The sequence below is a fragment of the Drosophila mojavensis genome, unplaced genomic scaffold (assembly GCF_018153725.1).
Source record: "Drosophila mojavensis isolate 15081-1352.22 unplaced genomic scaffold, ASM1815372v1 contig_36, whole genome shotgun sequence".
Lineage (NCBI taxonomy): Eukaryota > Metazoa > Arthropoda > Insecta > Diptera > Drosophilidae > Drosophila > Drosophila mojavensis.
Genome location: NW_025318858.1, coordinates 2,817,124 through 2,833,408, shown reverse-complemented (window position 1 = coordinate 2,833,408; position 16,285 = coordinate 2,817,124). Strand labels below are relative to the sequence as shown.

General features: G+C 44.0%; 4 protein-coding genes across 5 annotated transcripts; 3 read left to right on the top strand and 1 right to left on the bottom strand.

Annotated features, from left to right (window-relative positions):
* Nucleotides 1-2,507: 2,507 nt before the first annotated feature.
* Nucleotides 2,508-5,206, top strand: LOC6575832 (epidermal retinol dehydrogenase 2). Its single transcript, XM_002001800.4, has 6 exons — nt 2,508-2,624; nt 3,161-3,212; nt 4,033-4,186; nt 4,254-4,408; nt 4,465-4,825; nt 4,884-5,206. Exons 2-6 carry the CDS (start codon nt 3,190-3,192, stop codon nt 5,145-5,147), a joined length of 957 nt encoding a protein of 318 aa, XP_002001836.2. The 5' UTR covers nt 2,508-2,624; nt 3,161-3,189; the 3' UTR covers nt 5,148-5,206.
* Nucleotides 5,207-5,723: 517 nt separating this feature from the next.
* Nucleotides 5,724-6,983, top strand: LOC6575831 (short-chain dehydrogenase/reductase family 16C member 6). 2 transcript variants are annotated; one of them, XM_032729272.2, is made up of 4 exons: nt 5,724-5,974; nt 6,032-6,186; nt 6,243-6,603; nt 6,663-6,983. In XM_032729272.2, exons 1-4 carry the CDS (start codon nt 5,807-5,809, stop codon nt 6,924-6,926), a joined length of 948 nt encoding a protein of 315 aa, XP_032585163.1. In that variant the 5' UTR covers nt 5,724-5,806; the 3' UTR covers nt 6,927-6,983. The 2 variants fall into 2 exon arrangements, with proteins under 2 accessions (XP_032585163.1, XP_032585162.1); XM_032729271.2 differs by having other exon boundaries at nt 5,725-6,186.
* A 136-nt stretch (nt 6,984-7,119) lies between these two features.
* On the top strand, nt 7,120-11,630 carry LOC6575830 (rab3 GTPase-activating protein regulatory subunit). Its single transcript, XM_032729270.2, has 7 exons — nt 7,120-7,242; nt 7,305-7,602; nt 7,667-9,415; nt 9,485-9,826; nt 9,896-11,018; nt 11,079-11,276; nt 11,353-11,630. Exons 1-7 carry the CDS (start codon nt 7,167-7,169, stop codon nt 11,527-11,529), a joined length of 3,963 nt encoding a protein of 1,320 aa, XP_032585161.1. The 5' UTR covers nt 7,120-7,166; the 3' UTR covers nt 11,530-11,630.
* On the bottom strand, nt 11,603-16,265 carry LOC6575829 (WD repeat-containing protein on Y chromosome). The gene is made up of 5 exons (XM_002001797.4): nt 15,656-16,265; nt 14,342-15,581; nt 13,644-14,273; nt 12,818-13,018; nt 11,603-12,761 (listed from the first exon to the last, which is right to left on the bottom strand). The coding sequence occupies exons 1-5, from the start codon at nt 16,263-16,265 to the stop codon at nt 11,633-11,635; spliced, it is 3,810 nt and encodes a 1,269-aa protein (XP_002001833.2). The 3' UTR covers nt 11,603-11,632.
* Between the last annotated feature and the right edge of the window lie 20 nt (nt 16,266-16,285).

Here is a 16,285-nt window from a genome sequence, read left to right as displayed (position 1 = left end):
CCATTAAAGGAACATTTTGAATGCATTTAGTGGAGTTGGCATAGTTAATGTGTTAACAAATACATATATGCATATGTACATAACGTCAAGGTCATCAAATGTTGCCCATATGTGACGTATATGCCATATATGAATTTACGTATTTCATTAATATTCTTCCCAAGCCATTTTTTAACTTTCAGAATGTAAGGGTTGCGGTAAAAAGAGACTATGTTTCGAGGTTTGGGTCTAACAAAAATTAATTATGTACACATTATCAAATCTATATGATTAATTTTATATTGATTCATTATATAATCGAAATTTTTATTCAACTTTAATGCACATCAATGAATCAAACTATCCCTTACTCCGAACTCCATTGGCACCCAAACTCGACTTCATAATTGAGTTTGTTTTTTGTCATTATTATTGATTCTTAATGCACGCAAATAATAATATGGCAGTGCAGACACAGGACTCAATATATGCATGTGGGCGATAATAGGCGAAGGGGCGGGCCATAAAACCCGAACATTAATGTCCATTTGGATAATAGGAATACAGAATAGTCGGAGGGTTGTAGTTTCGCTGTGCTTCTGATTGAATCAGGTGGAACTGAACAGGAAAAAAAAGGGAAAACGAATAATAATGTTAGACGACCGACAATCGACTTCATGATACTCGCTCACAATATAAAAGCAATAGAGCTTTAATATTTAATATTTATGATTCAAAATGCCCAAATTATTTAATCATATAATATTTATACTTAGTTGTGGACAAACTAAACTCTTAATATATTTGAAATATCAATTCAGAAACTGTGATATGTTTTGATTTTTATATAAGCCGAATACGCCCCTTTGCAGTTCCCGAACGAGTATTCAATATGGAACCAGTCAATGTTTACTTTGATTTGTGGCAAACAAAGCAACGCAACTGATTTGACGATTTTCGAAAAAGTCACGAAAAGCTCAATATTTGATTTATGTATAGATACAATTTCATACTTTAATGATGAGCTATGGGTTATTTTTAGGTATAGTGGCGCTTTGGGAAAACACAATTTTGGATATAAAATTCTGAATGAGTAGCCTTCGCGCCGTCATTGGCTTAGCTTTTGCTTCCAAGCAGAACAATGGTCATACTACTACTATAAACATCCATTCACGTTCAGGTACTTCTTCAATTTCAAAATTTGTATTAGATATTCTTAATTATGATTAGTATTTATTGAGCTAATAAACTTATTTGATAATCCCATACATGAAGAGTATGCATTTAATATTAATATAATTATTAATAGGCTTTCAACAAATCTAAGCATTTTTGACTTAATTGCTCTCACAAGTGAATATTTTCCTTGCCGCGAATCAATCCTATATAGAATATAGTCCAAAAGCTGATCAAACAAATTGACTTCAATTATTCGCAGCGCTCGGCGCTCGGAGCTGTTCAATTAGCGATCTGAGTTGATGCAGAGACCCTTAACTGACCTTCTCCAATTTGTAGTCAGAACGAGAGGCTTGATATCTACTTGCAGAACAATCAAACTGGTTGTATCAGAAAGAGAGAGGGAGAGAGCGAGAGAGAAGAAGGAAAGAGATAAAAGAAGAGCGAGTGGGATAATTAAAAACTGCAGTCATGCACATGCGATACGAGGCGCAAAAGATCAGAGCAACTGCACAACCCAAAGCCCTGCCCCAACAATCGCATGATAAAGTTCATGTTTTGTTTTGCGTTATACTTTATTCAATATATTCATATATACATACTTATGTAGATACCTTTATATGCATATTAACAAGCTCGGACTTACTGAACTTGAACTTGGGCGCCGAACTGTTGCTTTGTCATCAGTCGTAATGAACGAGTAATACAAACAAACCGCGGAAAGCGTTTTGCTTTTGCTTTTGTTTTTTGTTGGTCTGAAAACGGTAAATCATGCAATAGCAACAGAAACGAGATGAGTAAGACGTTTGATAATGAAAGTGCTTGACCGCAATATACCCTGTAAACAAGCCTATCACACGGTATCAGCTGAGTGTGCTTTAACATTTAAGATAAAAATATATACAAAATAATGAAAATCGATAATGATCGATGTATCGTATATCTAACGATCAAATTGAATCTTAAAATTATCTGAATCTGTACGTTACATACTTTTGCACCAGCTCACACTACCCCACACTGTGCATTTGCAATGAGCATGTGAGACCAAACATAATGAAGTTTCATAATGAAGCTGCGTATCACCTTTTGTTTTAAAGTTGTCAACCGAAGGTCACAGCTCGCCTTTGCGTTGTCTTGGGTCACCATAAACATATTTTTATTTCGAAGCACTTTTATCCTTGACTTGGTGCTAAATTTTGTTTACCAAGGATTCCCCACACAATCTCTTTCTCTTCCTCTCTCTCACTCGGTTGCTCTCAGTCATTCTCCTACACACTTTTGCACTTTTGTGCTCTTTCCATTTCGAAGCTCAGTCAAGTTTTCGTTGACTTGGCGCGCGCAGCTCAAATCAGTTGGTGGCAGGCAGCGAAGCATTGCGGTTGCACAGCTGAAAGTAGCTTTAAAGAAAAGAAAAGAAAAACAAAATACGACTCGAGTTGCATAACGGAAATCAACTAATTTTTGTGGCAAGTTGCAAGTAGTTCAAATTGTTAAGGCGCACCTCGCTCCCCATTGAATTGCAAAAAGACATTGCCATCTATTTACCTCTCCCTCTCACTCTGTCTGCCTGTCTGTCTAAGACATTGCAACATGTTGTTGCCACAAAAAGAGAATCGCCTCAGTCGGTCGTTCGGTCTGTCTGAGCATTGAGCTAAGCGGAAAAGCCACTGTCTGTGTGCGTGTGTGTGTGCCACATAGTTTTTCACGTAATTTTCATTTTGGTTAAAAAAGAAAGTGAAAACGTTGCATATAAACAGCAAAAAAAAAGAAGAAAGAAAGAAAAAAACGCTTGCAGCTGGTTCACCTACGCCGACTCTTCCGCTCCTCTAAGCCCCGCTTCCCCTTCCACGACCTTCTTCAACAAGCTCGTCGCATCAGCTCGTTCCCAAAAGGTTGCGAATACGGAAGACAACATTTGTTACCGCACTTGAGGCGTAAAACAATGAAATTAAAATGTAATGAAAACAAAACAAATTGAAAACTTTGCATTAAATATTTTCAGAAAGAAGCCAAACAAAGTTACTCAACAACATGATTGAGCGAGAAATTATACAGTAAGTGCTAAATACTAACAATACTAATGGATTGTAATAATTAATATAAATTGTGCATTAGCCGCAGCAACAGCAACAACAAACACAAATCGTATAGTAACTGCGTGCATTGAATGAACCTGCATTGTCATCGACCTAATGGATATTTGTCAAAGTTCTAAGCCCAACAACTAGGCCAAGTTTTATCGTCAATACTGGCAGCAATTCAATGATAGATAGCCACTATACAGATACATATATACATTTGTATATTTATAATGTTTGTATATGCTCATAGCTAGCCAGAGTTCGGTTTATCATCATTAGCATAACGCAAAAGTCCGTTGACCGTTTGAACGTTTAGTCGAAATGTACCTAAGGCCGCATGCAAATAGTTATATTAAATCATTTTTTGCAAGTGCAAATGTCGCTAGATTCGTTTGCATATCTCTATATTCATTTATTAAGTTTTTCTTTTTTTGTTTGTTTTTATTTTTTTTTTTGCGAATATTTGTTAAATTCATGGGTGACTGTTAATTGGGTAAACTGAAGAAAATTTGCCACCTTTAAGGGACGTTTTTTTTTTGGCACTTTTGGTTTAAGTATTCGCTAATTATTGCCCTGGCAGAGGAAATATTCAAATTGTTTTTGCCATCGCTGTTAGCAAAATATTTAAGATATACGCATCAAGTATGATAATTTGTTGTTTACAGTTAGAGATTTAAAATATTTTAAAAATTATATTTGTTATATGTGAAGGACAGACACATTAAATTTTAATACTTTATTTCACTTTAATTCATTGTTTACTCCTCTTTTTTTTTTTTTTTTTTAATTTTAGCACAACAACCGCATCGAAAAGAATGTTTGAATTTTTGCAGGATGTTCTACAGTTTTTAGTGCTGTTTGCCCGCTTGTTAATGGATATATTAGCTGTGCTGCTGCGATTGTTATTACCCAAAAACCTTAAGGACATAAGCAACGAGATTGTGCTGGTAACTAAGATAAGTTATGTTACACATGAACATATATAGTAATGTATGTGCACTCATATATACCCAGATAACTGGAACAGGACATGGAATTGGCAGAGAGCTCGCCTTACACTATGCCGCTCATGGCAGCACAGTGATCTGTGTGGATATCGACGAGAAGAACAATATGAAAACTGTGCAGGATGTGAAGCGCTTAAATCGTGGCGCTGTCCACAGCTTTAGGTGAGTGGAAAAGCAGACATCGAATTTAGGAGAAATCAATTTGCATTTTATTGCAGCTGTGATGTTTCGAAACGTGATCAGGTGGTGGAGCTGGCCAAGCGTGTGCAGTCGGAAGTGGGGCCTGTTTCTGTTTTGGTCAATAATGTGGGCATCATGCCGACGCATCCTCTGCCCCAGCAATCGGCTGAGGAGATACTTCGCGTCTTCGACGTTAACGTATTTTCCCAGTTCTGGACTATACAAGCATTCCTGGATCAAATGAAGGAACAAGGCAAAGGTCACATCATCTCATTGTCGTCCATTGCCGGGCTGGTGGGTCTTTCCAACTTGGTTCCCTATTGTGCAACCAAGTTTGCCGTACGCGGCTTGATGGAAGCACTACATGAAGAGTTGCGCGAGGGACCGTACAAAGATTTGGTAAGCACACATAACATAAAGACCCTTAACATAAATAAATATGTTTTCCGTTCTTTAGATAAAAGTTACGACTATTTTTCCATACATGACCAATACGGGTCTTTGCAAGTATCCGAAAGTTAAGTTTCCCAGTATTTTGGGTTTGCTGGATCCCAAACATGTGGCTATGCGCATCGTGGAGGCGCATCGTTCCAATTGCCTGGAAGTAACGATACCCAGTTGTTTGATGTACATTAACAATTGGACTCGACTGTTGCCCAGCAGCTGTGGCATTCTGCTGAAAGACTATATTGATAGTGGTGTGGAGTCGGATTTGAAGTAATATTGTACTCGTTAGTCATAGAATATGTATGGAATATTAAAGGTTTTATTGGCCATCGATCCAAGTGTCTAAATGCAAGCAAAGTGGCATGCATTCCAAATGGTGCCAAATAATTGCAATATTATATATCGATACTAATATCGACTTAAACATTAACCACATTTTTAGCTATTGTGTACTCTATTGCTCGTCCCAAACTATATAAGAGTGACAGAGATTGAAATAAGCGCCAATTTAAGTTTAGGCAGTGAAATATTGTACTTATCGATAATTCAGAAGCCTGGTCATACGCTTGTCTAATATAGGTTTGCGCTAATAACTTGCCGGCGAGTTTATACTGTTAGATATGTTAACAGCCATTTAACAAACTAATTTGTGGCTGTTAAATTTTTAAACAGATTAAACGCACATATTGAACCTTATTAATTTGAAATCGAGTTCAATTGAAATTTTTTGACAAAAACAACTTGAAGAGAATATCGGTAGGCATTTCTAATTAAAAATGACAGTTACAAACTATTGGAAGAAAACAAAACAATAACAAAAAAAAAAAAAAAAAAAAAAAAACAATAAAAAAAAAAAAAAAAAATATATATATATAATCAAAATTAATATTTATTATAAGTAAAGAAAATCCATTCTAACGATAATAACGATAAATGCACCTAATTTTTGCACCACACCACATTGAAAATAATATTGGCATTCTTGTTGGACTTTCTGCAGTTTCTAGTGCTCTTTGTACGAATGGTATGGAAATAATACGTACAATGCTACGATCGTTAGTGCCTAAAAAACTGAAGGATATAAGCAAAGATACTGTGTTGGTAACTAAGCTATCCTCTAAAGCATATATAAAAATATATGAACTTGTACATGACCAGATAACTGGCACAGGGCACGGCATTGGCAAAGAGCTAGCCTTACTCTATGCCGGTTATGGCAGCACAGTGATCTGTGTAGATATCAACGAGAAGAACAACGTAAAAACTGTACAGGAAGTGAAGCACTTAAATCGTGGCGTAGTCTACAGCTTTGGGTGATTCCGAAAGCGGACTTAGTATACATGCAAAATTAAGTTGAATTTTATTGCAGCTGTGATGTATCGAAACGTGATCAGGTAGTGGAGCTGGCCACGCGTGTTCACAAGAATGTGGGGCCTGTCTCTGTCTTGATCAATAATGCGGGCATCATGCCGACGCATCCTTTGACCCAGCAAACGCCTGAAGAGATACTTCGCGTCTTCGATATTAATGTTTTTTCCCAATTCTGGACCATACAAGCATTCCTCGATCAAATGAAGAAACAGCGCAAAGGTCACATAATCGCAATGTCGTCCGTTGCCGGGCTGTCTGGTCTGCCCAACCTAGTTCCCTATTGTGCAACGAAGTTCGCTGTGCGCGGCTTGATGGAAGCACTGTACGAAGAGATACGCAAGGGACCCTATAAAAATCAAGTGAGTGCATGCGATATAAATAATTGTCTATCTTGTTTAATATATTTTCCATCTCTTAGATAAATCTTACCACTATTTATCCATACATGACCAATACGGGCCTTTGCAAAAATCCGAAAATTCGGTTTCCCAGTATTTTGGGTTTGTTGGATCCCAAACAAGTGGCTATGCGCATTGTGGAGGCGCATCGTTCCAATCGCCTCGAATTAGCTATACCTAGCTTCTTCCTGCATTTTCACAATTGGACTCGACTGTTGCCCAACAGTTGGCGCTTTGCTATAAACGACAGTATTGGCAGTGGTGTGGAGTCGGATTTGAAGTAATATTATATCATTGTCATTGAATATGCGTGGAGTATTAAAGGTTTTATGGGCCATCTATCCAAGTGTTTATATGAAATTTAAATTGGCGCGGTGCTGTGTAAGCAACCTTTTAATATCGATAATTATATCGTATGCTAAAGTTGAGAGAGCTCCTCTTGTTTACATTTTCTACAATAACAGCTGTTAGTGCGTATGTCTGGCAGCACTCTGCTGTCAGCTGTGGTATGACAACAAAGAAAAATGGCTTGCGAAGTAAAAACATTTGGAAATATTTTAGATTTTCGAAAGATACAAGAATACTTTGGACTTGGACATGGTAAAAATGCAGCACCTAAGCTTTTATATAAACTAGATAATTGTTTGCCGATTCCCAAATAGACGACAATTGGCTTAACGGCATCAACTATGCCATGTCACCCACTGGAGAGGCGATTGCCCTAGCGCTGGGCGAAAAATTGGCATTCCTGACCACCTGCTGGAATAGTCGTAGCAATGAGAATAACTATACGCTTAGTTGGTGTGGCGAGCTGGAGGATGGCAATCAAATTGTCACCAGTCTATTGTGTATGCCAATGCTGCGTGGCACAGATATCGAGTGGACTTGCGTGGCAGTCGGCTTGGCCTCTGGCTTGGTTACATTCTATACAGATACGGGTGTGAAGCTCTTTTCTCAATGGTAAGTTATAGAGAATTATATACATTTTCACAAATTCAAATTGTGTAAAATTTGCATTTATCAGCTGTCAGGAGGAATCTGTTTTGGGCATTAAGCTATTATCGCCTCCGCGTCATACAGAAGCTGATGCGTTGCTGTACATTGTTTACAGTAGCTGCATGTGCTTCATCAATGGCGAAGACATACTGCCCATGCTTTCCAATTGCCGGCGTAACATGGAACGTAGCGTTTACTCCAGCTCCGATGTGGTGCCCTTTCAAAAATTCAAATTCAAGCTGCAGAGAGAAAGCATCCTCAACGATGCCGTTATCTGCACGAATCAGCGCTCGCCCACATACGATTATATTGTACAGCAAAGTATTTCGAACGGCTACTTTGCCCGGGTGCAGGCGACTCCCGTGCGCAGCGCCCAGGTCTTAGCGGCTGGAGCAGAACCCTACTTAGGCTTCTTTGAAGCAGAGGAGGGCTACAAGACGGTGACACTCGGTGAAGTGGCTAAGGATGTCATTGGCATGGCGTATAAAAATATTCTAGGTGGACTTTTTCGACGTACGCCGGCCACAACGCCGGAAACGCCGGAGCAATTGCCGCTGCCCAGCAAGGAGGCGCCCATGCGCACGCGCTGTCGGCTCTACGATGGAAAACGCGATGGGCTAACATTGATTCTGGCACCTGGCGGAAAGCTGGCTGCTGTTACAGATAATCTGGATCGTGTGATGCTCGTGGATACACAGCAAACGATTATATTGCGAGTGTGGAAGGGCTATCGAGATGCGCAGTGTGCATTTGTGCCGATCAAAGAGCGTTCGGTGCGTGGGATAAAGACACATAGGAGGAATGCACTCTTTCTGGTCATCTACGTGCCCCGCCTCGGCTGCTTGGACATTTGGGCTCTGCAGAATGGACCCAAAGTGGCTGCGTTCAATGTCTGCAAGAGCGGCCAATTGGTTTACAACAATCACAGTCCGTTGGGCGCGGCGGGCGTGCAGATGCGTCGATCGCCCAATTTGAACTATTGCCTGTTTCTTGACCCGAGCGATGGCAGCCTCAAGGAGGTGCACATACCATTCCACTATGCACTCAGTGAAACCAATTCGAAGACGTCTCGAGACATTCACTCGTTGCGCCGTTTGCGCAATCAGCTGCGAGCGCTGAGCCATTCGGGTGAGGACAGGCAGGAGCAGATCGCTGGCATAGCCAAGCTGGCTGGGGAGCTGGAAACGTTGGAAGTGCGTCAGCAATGTCTGGAAATGCTGCTCAAAAGTAAGCGACTGCATCCTGAAATATTCCAAAGTATTGTCAACGCCTTTCACCAGGCCAGTGCGGAGGATGAGGCCAGTCGAGAGTTTCTTCAGCAAATCGCCAACTACAAACGCTTGACTGATCTTTATTTGACCTTGAGCCAAGCCCAAGAGCATTATCGCGAAACAGTTGCCCCACCCGTAGAACTTTTAGAGCTCTCCGATGCCGATTTGGTTACCATTAATCAGCTAGTGATTCTATTGGAAAATAAGAACGATCAGCCAGCCGTACGCGAGGTGAGCTTCCAGCTGCAGGACTCACACAAGGTGGAGGAGTTCGTGGAATTTTTGAGCATCTTTAACATCGACACGCCCAACTGCGTGACGCTGGTGCCCTCAAAGTCGGATAAATATGGCAGCGTTAGCAACGATCTATTTGGCAATTTCTTTACACAGATTCAGTGTTTTGAGCAGTTCAAGCAGTGGGTTACCCAGGCGTGCATACCCACCAAGGATTTGCTTACCCTGGTCATATTCTACTGGCTCGACAAGCCATTCAAGTATAGCAATTGGTAAGCATGAACAATACTGAATTGAGGTTATGTTTACCCAACGCGTTATCCTTTTCCTTCCCCACACAGTGATGAAGTCGTCGAGGAAATGTCCCGCATCGCCTGCATTGTGCGTGCCATCTGTGAGCTGGCTGGCGATGAGATCAACGACTATGCCTATAAAGCCATTTCGCCTTGGTGGCAACAGGTGCGCGAGCTTCTACTCGAGAGCAAGCAATTCTCTGGCCTGCTGGTGGCCATTGTATGTCGAATGGTGGCCACACGCCTGTGGCGCGACCGACGCGATGGCTCATGCGATGACAGTGCCACGGAGGATGACGAACGCTGGGAGACGATATCACACGATGAGGCACAATGGGGACTGCTCACTGGCAAGCTGGAGGATGTGGCTGTGCTGGGTGCGATACTCGGGTGAGCTCAACCAACTGTTAATAAGCCAATAAGCAAAAATAGTTAGAAATTTTCCTTGCTCGCCTGCAGTCAGTCGAAGACTTGCCGAGAGCCCGTTGGACCAGAGCTGCCTTACGAGCAGCCCGACTGCAGCTTGAAGAATATTCTAAGCAGCGGCAAGGGAATTGTCTCGGAGCTGACAGCCAAGTGGTTGATTAACTCGCGATTGCATCCCTCGCTAATTGTGGAGATAACGCCGCCTGGCAATGAAACGGATGATGAGCCCGAGCAGAAGAAGAAACAGAAGAAAAAGGTTCCAGACCCTAAACTGGAGGCGGAGACAGAGGAGGATGACAAGCAGGAAGAAAGTGCAGTGGAGCCCAGTCCACCGCTGGAGCCGGTGCTGGAGCGCTTAGCTTTGCTTCGCGCGCACTTTCCCTTTAGCCTGGAGTCGGGCGTGCTGCTCAGCCTGATGGCCTGGCAGCACATGGTGCACTGGAGCAAGCAGTTGGCCAACCTGGAACACATGCGCGCTGCAATCCGATGCCTACAGCAATATCGGACTCCAGACCTGGCACTCAAGCACGGTACCTGCTGTCTGATATGGAATGCGACATTGAAGTATCCTTTGCAGGCGACGGCCAAGCTAATGCAGAAAGTGGGTCGCCTGCCGGTGGATAAGATGTGCCAGCAGGATCTGGATATGTCGGCGGCGCTAGTGCCCGAATTTCTCGAGCTCTGCTTAGAGTTCCTGGAGCACTTTACAAGCTCGCTGGAGCATGACAAGCGAGAGCTCCAGTTCGAGCAGTCACTGAGTGAGGGACAGCAGCCGCTTCAATTCCTGGCTCTGCAGCAGCACCATGCGCTGCCGGAGCTGCTCCAGCTGCACACACAGCTATGCACCGTGCTGCACTTCATAGCGCAGTTTCAGCTGCGTCTGCAGCGTCCACTGACCACGCTCTTCGACTCCCTGAGTAACAAGGCGCTGCTGGCCGACATCAACAAGGAGCTGGCCTATGCACTACCAGCTCCAGATCTTGTGCTGCAGGATCAGCGTACACAATTCCTTTGCAATGTAGTTGGTGCTACTATGGATCTGATACGTGAGGACCTGGAGCAGCTGTACATACTCGACCATGTCTACTACATGGCAAGAATATGTGCGCTGGCCGACAGCTGGCAGCTGGACAAGCTGCCCATACTGCGCAGACAGGTGAGTCAGCTGCTGTCTATGCCAACAATTGCAGATGCGAATCAAGCATTAACCTTGCAGGTGGTGGAGCTGTATGCCTTTGGCTACGATGCAGAGGCGCAGCAGTTGCTGCACGACATCAGCGAGGATGAGGAACTGGGCCGATTGCTGCTGGAAATCGCGGGGCGACGCTTGAATCTCTATGCAGACGGATCGCAGGCGGCCTTTCTAAAGATTGCATCAGTGGGTCACCAACTGCTGGCCTATCTGGACAACTTGGTAAGTGTGATCGGAGTGTACTATCCACAGAGTTGAAACTCTCTACTCTCTACTCTCTCTCTCTCTCTCTCTGTAGAAGGAGTCCAGTACCGAGAACAGCCTTTCCATAAGTGCCACCAAGCCGGAGGAGATAAATATTGTACAGCTGGATAAACTGATTACCCATGTTTACAAATGTCTAAGCAAGCGCGGCTCGAAACAACTAATCACCGTTGCCCAGATGTACAATGCTGTGCGTCTGCTACAGACTTGAAGGAATCACTTTAATTTAAGTCCCAGAGCAACGGTATCCAAAAAAAAAAAAAAAAAAAAAAAAAAACCAAATATACATTTCGATTAAGTTTTACCAACGAAGATTAAGGCTTATCTTTCTTTGTTTTGGCTATGCTCGTTGTGATCTGGACTGGAGCTGTATTGCGGCTGGGTTTTTTAACGACAGGCTTTATCTTGACCGGCATGATGTCCGGCTTGGCATTAGCTGAAGTCGATACGGGGTTGGATTTAGCTGAAGTAGATACCCGGCTGGCTTTAGCTGAAGTGGGTACTGGGTTTGTTTTAACTGAAGTGCATGTCGGGTTGGCTTTAGCTGATGTGGATACCGGGTTAGCCTTAGCAGGAAAGGATACCGACTTGGCCCTAGCGGGGCTGGTCTTAGCTTTGCGTGGACTGGATTCTGGTTTCCGGCAGGTCTTTAGTTGGCTTGGCATGAAGCTAACCTTGGGACTGTTAGACCTGACACGACTCGGATTCGGACCAAAGTTCGTTCTGCCATAACCAGAACTGACGCCGGCCTTGGCAGAGCTAGCCCTGGCTTTGCCTTGGCTGGATTCAGCTCTGGGCATGCCCAGTATAGAGTTAGTCTTTGGTTTGCCCCAAGTTGAACTCGCCCGAGCCTGACCCACTTGACCGCCCGCCTTGGAGCGGATTACTTTGTTCGGTTCCCTGATGTTGATGGCCGAAGTATTGGGATCCACTTTGCCCACGACTGGCATGTAATGATCCAAGTAGTTTTCACTTTTCACTTGGCCAATAATTGGCGGCGTTGGAAGATTCTCCATCACATCTGACGGGTGTACCCTCAAATGTGAGTAGATGGGGACATAGAGTTGTGTCGTATCGAGCTCAATGCGCTGCTCGATTGCGCTGCGGCCGGGCAACTCGAAGTGCTTGCCAAGAATGGGCTCCCGGAGCGGGCGGTCGAAGATGTTCTTCATTTCGGTGCCTGTGTCTTCCACTTCACCTTCATCCTCCCGCTCCTCGGTAGGCTTCGGTCGCTTCACTTGGAACGAATGTTGTACTCCCGAGATCACTTTTAGTGTTGTAGAGCTGGCCACCTTTTTGATATCCGGTGGCAGGCGATAGGGCCGATTTTCTTCACCAGCGCGCTCAAATGGTGACAGCTTCGACCAGGGTAAAACAGTGCCCAGAGTACCCAAGTAGCGTCCACTCTGTGTCCAAAGACGACAAGAATAGTCGTGGCTGCCACTGGATCAGGAAGAGGATGGATTAAAGTCACGTGCATAGGATGTTGGATATATTACCTGAATAAAATCTTGGGTAAATTAATGAAGCCTATCGAATTAATTGCCTTTAGATGTCCCTTGTAGGAGCTAACCAGCATGGGCTCCGGCTGATTGCGTACCATGCGCTTGGCTCTCGTCAAAAATAGTTCCTTTCGCAGGAATATGAAGTCCAGTCGTAGCTTGGGCATACACACATGTGTCTTCTCTGCCTCAGGTATGCTAGAGGTAGGAAAACTCCAGTCAGTTTTCCTCAAGAAAATGAAATAGGAATGTCTGTCTCTATTAAGTCCTATCTCGCCCCCACCATCAACTCTAGTTATGAGTTATTTATTATATTTTCTTGCCAAAAAAATGAGAAAATGGAATGGAAGTTGACTTTGTTTGCAATACGCCAAGACACGCAAAGGTTTTGCTAAGGAATTTTGTTTGTGGGTGGGATGACTAGGTCTACAAGTTGATACATATGTAGGATAATGAGTCGTGTCGTTAGAGTCAATTTGTGTGGTTGCTTTATGTTTCTTTACGAGCTACTACAACAATACAGTAAACTGTGGCAGTGAAGGAAAGGCAAGTATGGACCATCACTTTATACATATATTATTTGAAAGAAAAAAGTCCGCACTAACTCTGTGAATGATTATCTAGCTTACGATCGTTAGCTCTGCACAAATGAGTTAACAGTGGCTGCCACTAACATTTTAAAGTTACTTTACAGCGCTGTTAAGTACCCCTTTAACATTATTTTCGCTCAGCAATCATGAAACATAGCCACTGTTAAGAATGTCTGCTTCAAATATTCCTTTAAAACGTACCGTTATACTGTTAAGCAACGGTTGCAACTCACCAATAGTTGACAATGTGCCAAATCTTGATGTAACCAAAGGCTGTGCCCGTATAGAGGAAACGATTCTTACGATCCGTGGCCATGGTCAGCACACAGTCGCCCACTTTGTGAACGGCTATAAATTCCTTGATATGTCCGCCATGCTGATGGTGGGAATACACCTGAATTATGCCCGTATCCAAAGAGATAAACACGCTGCCATGATCCTTGGTCATGGGACGTTTCTGTAGAAAGAGCACAGCCTGCACCGAAACGGGAATATTGGCACCATAATCCTTGATCTCATCCGGTTTGATAGCGAGCATGGACGCACTTCGCCTGTTCGCGCCCAGCAGCGAGGAAATTCGCTTGCTTCGACGCGACAACTTCTCCTCCTCGGCGGTCAGCTTGAGCTCAATGAACTGGCTGGGATCCATTACATTGTAGCGGCGATACGGTTGTCCCGTCTCCAGTTTCCAGAAAATGATCTCGCCCGAGTAAGTGGCCGTGACGACGCCCTCGCCCAGCTTGACATCGGCACATGTAATATCATCCGTATGAAATTTGGCCCATTTCTTTGGATCGCCATATTCGCGACCTTCGACATCATTGAACTCTGTCACCTGTCGATCCCAGCCCATGGCCAGGATTCTGTGAAACGGACATAAAAATAGAGACTAACTAAGAATTGATGATTTACATAATTGAATACCACATACCGATCCACCACCCAGATAACAGCGGTTACCTCCTGATCCATCTGAATGCTCATATTGCGTACCACAACCGAATTGTTGTAGTTCCAAATCTTCAGTGAGCCATCCCGTGCCCCAGTCAGGAGAAACTGTTCGAGGGGATCGAAGCAAGCGGCCGTTATCTCAATATCAATGGTCTCCCCATAGATCATTTTCGTATGGCAGTTCTTCATGATGATCTTGCGGCGACCCGTCCATGGATCCCAAACAATAATATAGCTATCGAGTCCACAAGTGACAATGTTGCGAAAGAGCCGATTGTAGAGTACAACAGATACGGGCGCGGCGTGGGTGTTGCCATCGGTGAGGTCGACACGAACTCGCGGACAGCACTTGACCTGGATAAGCTTACGACCGGCGACCATGAGCTCGCGCAGATGCGAATGGTAATAGTATTTAATGTCCATTTCGCTGTGATGAATGATGCGCACCAGTTCGCCATAGGTCTGGAGCAGAGTGTGCTCCTGCAGATCCCACACCTTGATGATCTTGTGATAGTCAACGCTATACACCTTGTTCTCCTCCGGCTGCACAAAGACGGCCACAATGCCGCCATTGTGACCGGTAAGGATTGCAGATGGTTCCGACGAGATATAGACATCCCAGATGCGCACAAAGGTATCGGGTCCACCAGTGACCAATATGTTCTTCACCTCAGACACGTAAAAAACGCTTACGCCCAACGGTATACGAAAATTGTTGCGATCATCATTGCTGACCATGATGAGACCAGGACAGCGACCACGATACTTTTTGGTGTTCCGATACTCGGCCGAGGCGAATAGTGCATTCATGTGCAGAGAATAGTATACGCAAGAGATAAGCTCATTGTGGAGATTTATGTATTCCTTTGGTATTAGCAGAGGAATACGACCACGCAGCACATCCGCCCAGGTGAGCTCAACCAATGCCGCGCCTGGCTTCGCCTGGAAGGGACCCCGCAGGTATGGCGAATATGAGAGGATGCGCACGTTTCCAGCATAATCGCCGAGCACCAGCTTCGAGTGGGTCTTTCCATTGTTGTAGAAGGCATAGCTCATGCAGTAGACGGCATAGGGCAAGCTCCGAATGACCATGCGCAGGGTAAATGTCGAGGCAATCGTCTCATGGAAGCGCAACTCTCGCTCTGTGGAGGCGGTGCAAACGATACTCACATCTGAGAGTGCCTGCAGAGCGAGTATCCAGGTGGGTACCTTCAAATGAACTGCAATGAATATGTCATGAATATGTCATGAATAATGAGTAATGTAAAATTATGAGTTCTCTTTATTTGCTTACTGCTCTCGGAGACGGCGCTCCGTAGTGGCTCCATATGAGCGCTCCAGAAACGCAGCTGACCCTCGTGGCTAGCTGTGACCCACATGCCCGAGTTTTCGGGTGAATCTTCGCCGCCAAATGAGTAATTGGCCGACTCTGTCATATCCTCCAATGGAGTCTGATCGGATTTGACCTTGAGCAAGGTGATGCAACAGACAGCAGAACGATGTTCGGTCTTGCGCACAACTGGCGCCGCTGAGATGGGCATAATCAGAGACTCCTTTTGGCTGCTGGGATCCTCCTCCTGAAAGCCAAATATCAGATAGGAGACAAACTCATTCCAGTCCACCAAAAAATCATGATTTTGATTTATCTTCAAAAAGAGACGGGTATAAGTGAAGTCGCTAAACACGATATCCACTTCCTCCAGCATGCGACGGAAGTCCGCACAGCCGACAACTTGATCTGGCGCACTCTTAAAACGCTCATACAGCCTCTGGAGTTGTGCTTTGGAGATGCGATCGTGCAATCGCTCCGACTGCTCTTGGTTCGCCTCTGTGGCTGTCGAGGAAATCGTTTGGTACTCAATGTTAGCATGGCTATCGCCGCTGGCAAAGTAGATAAGCGACATCTCGATTGATTACAAAATAA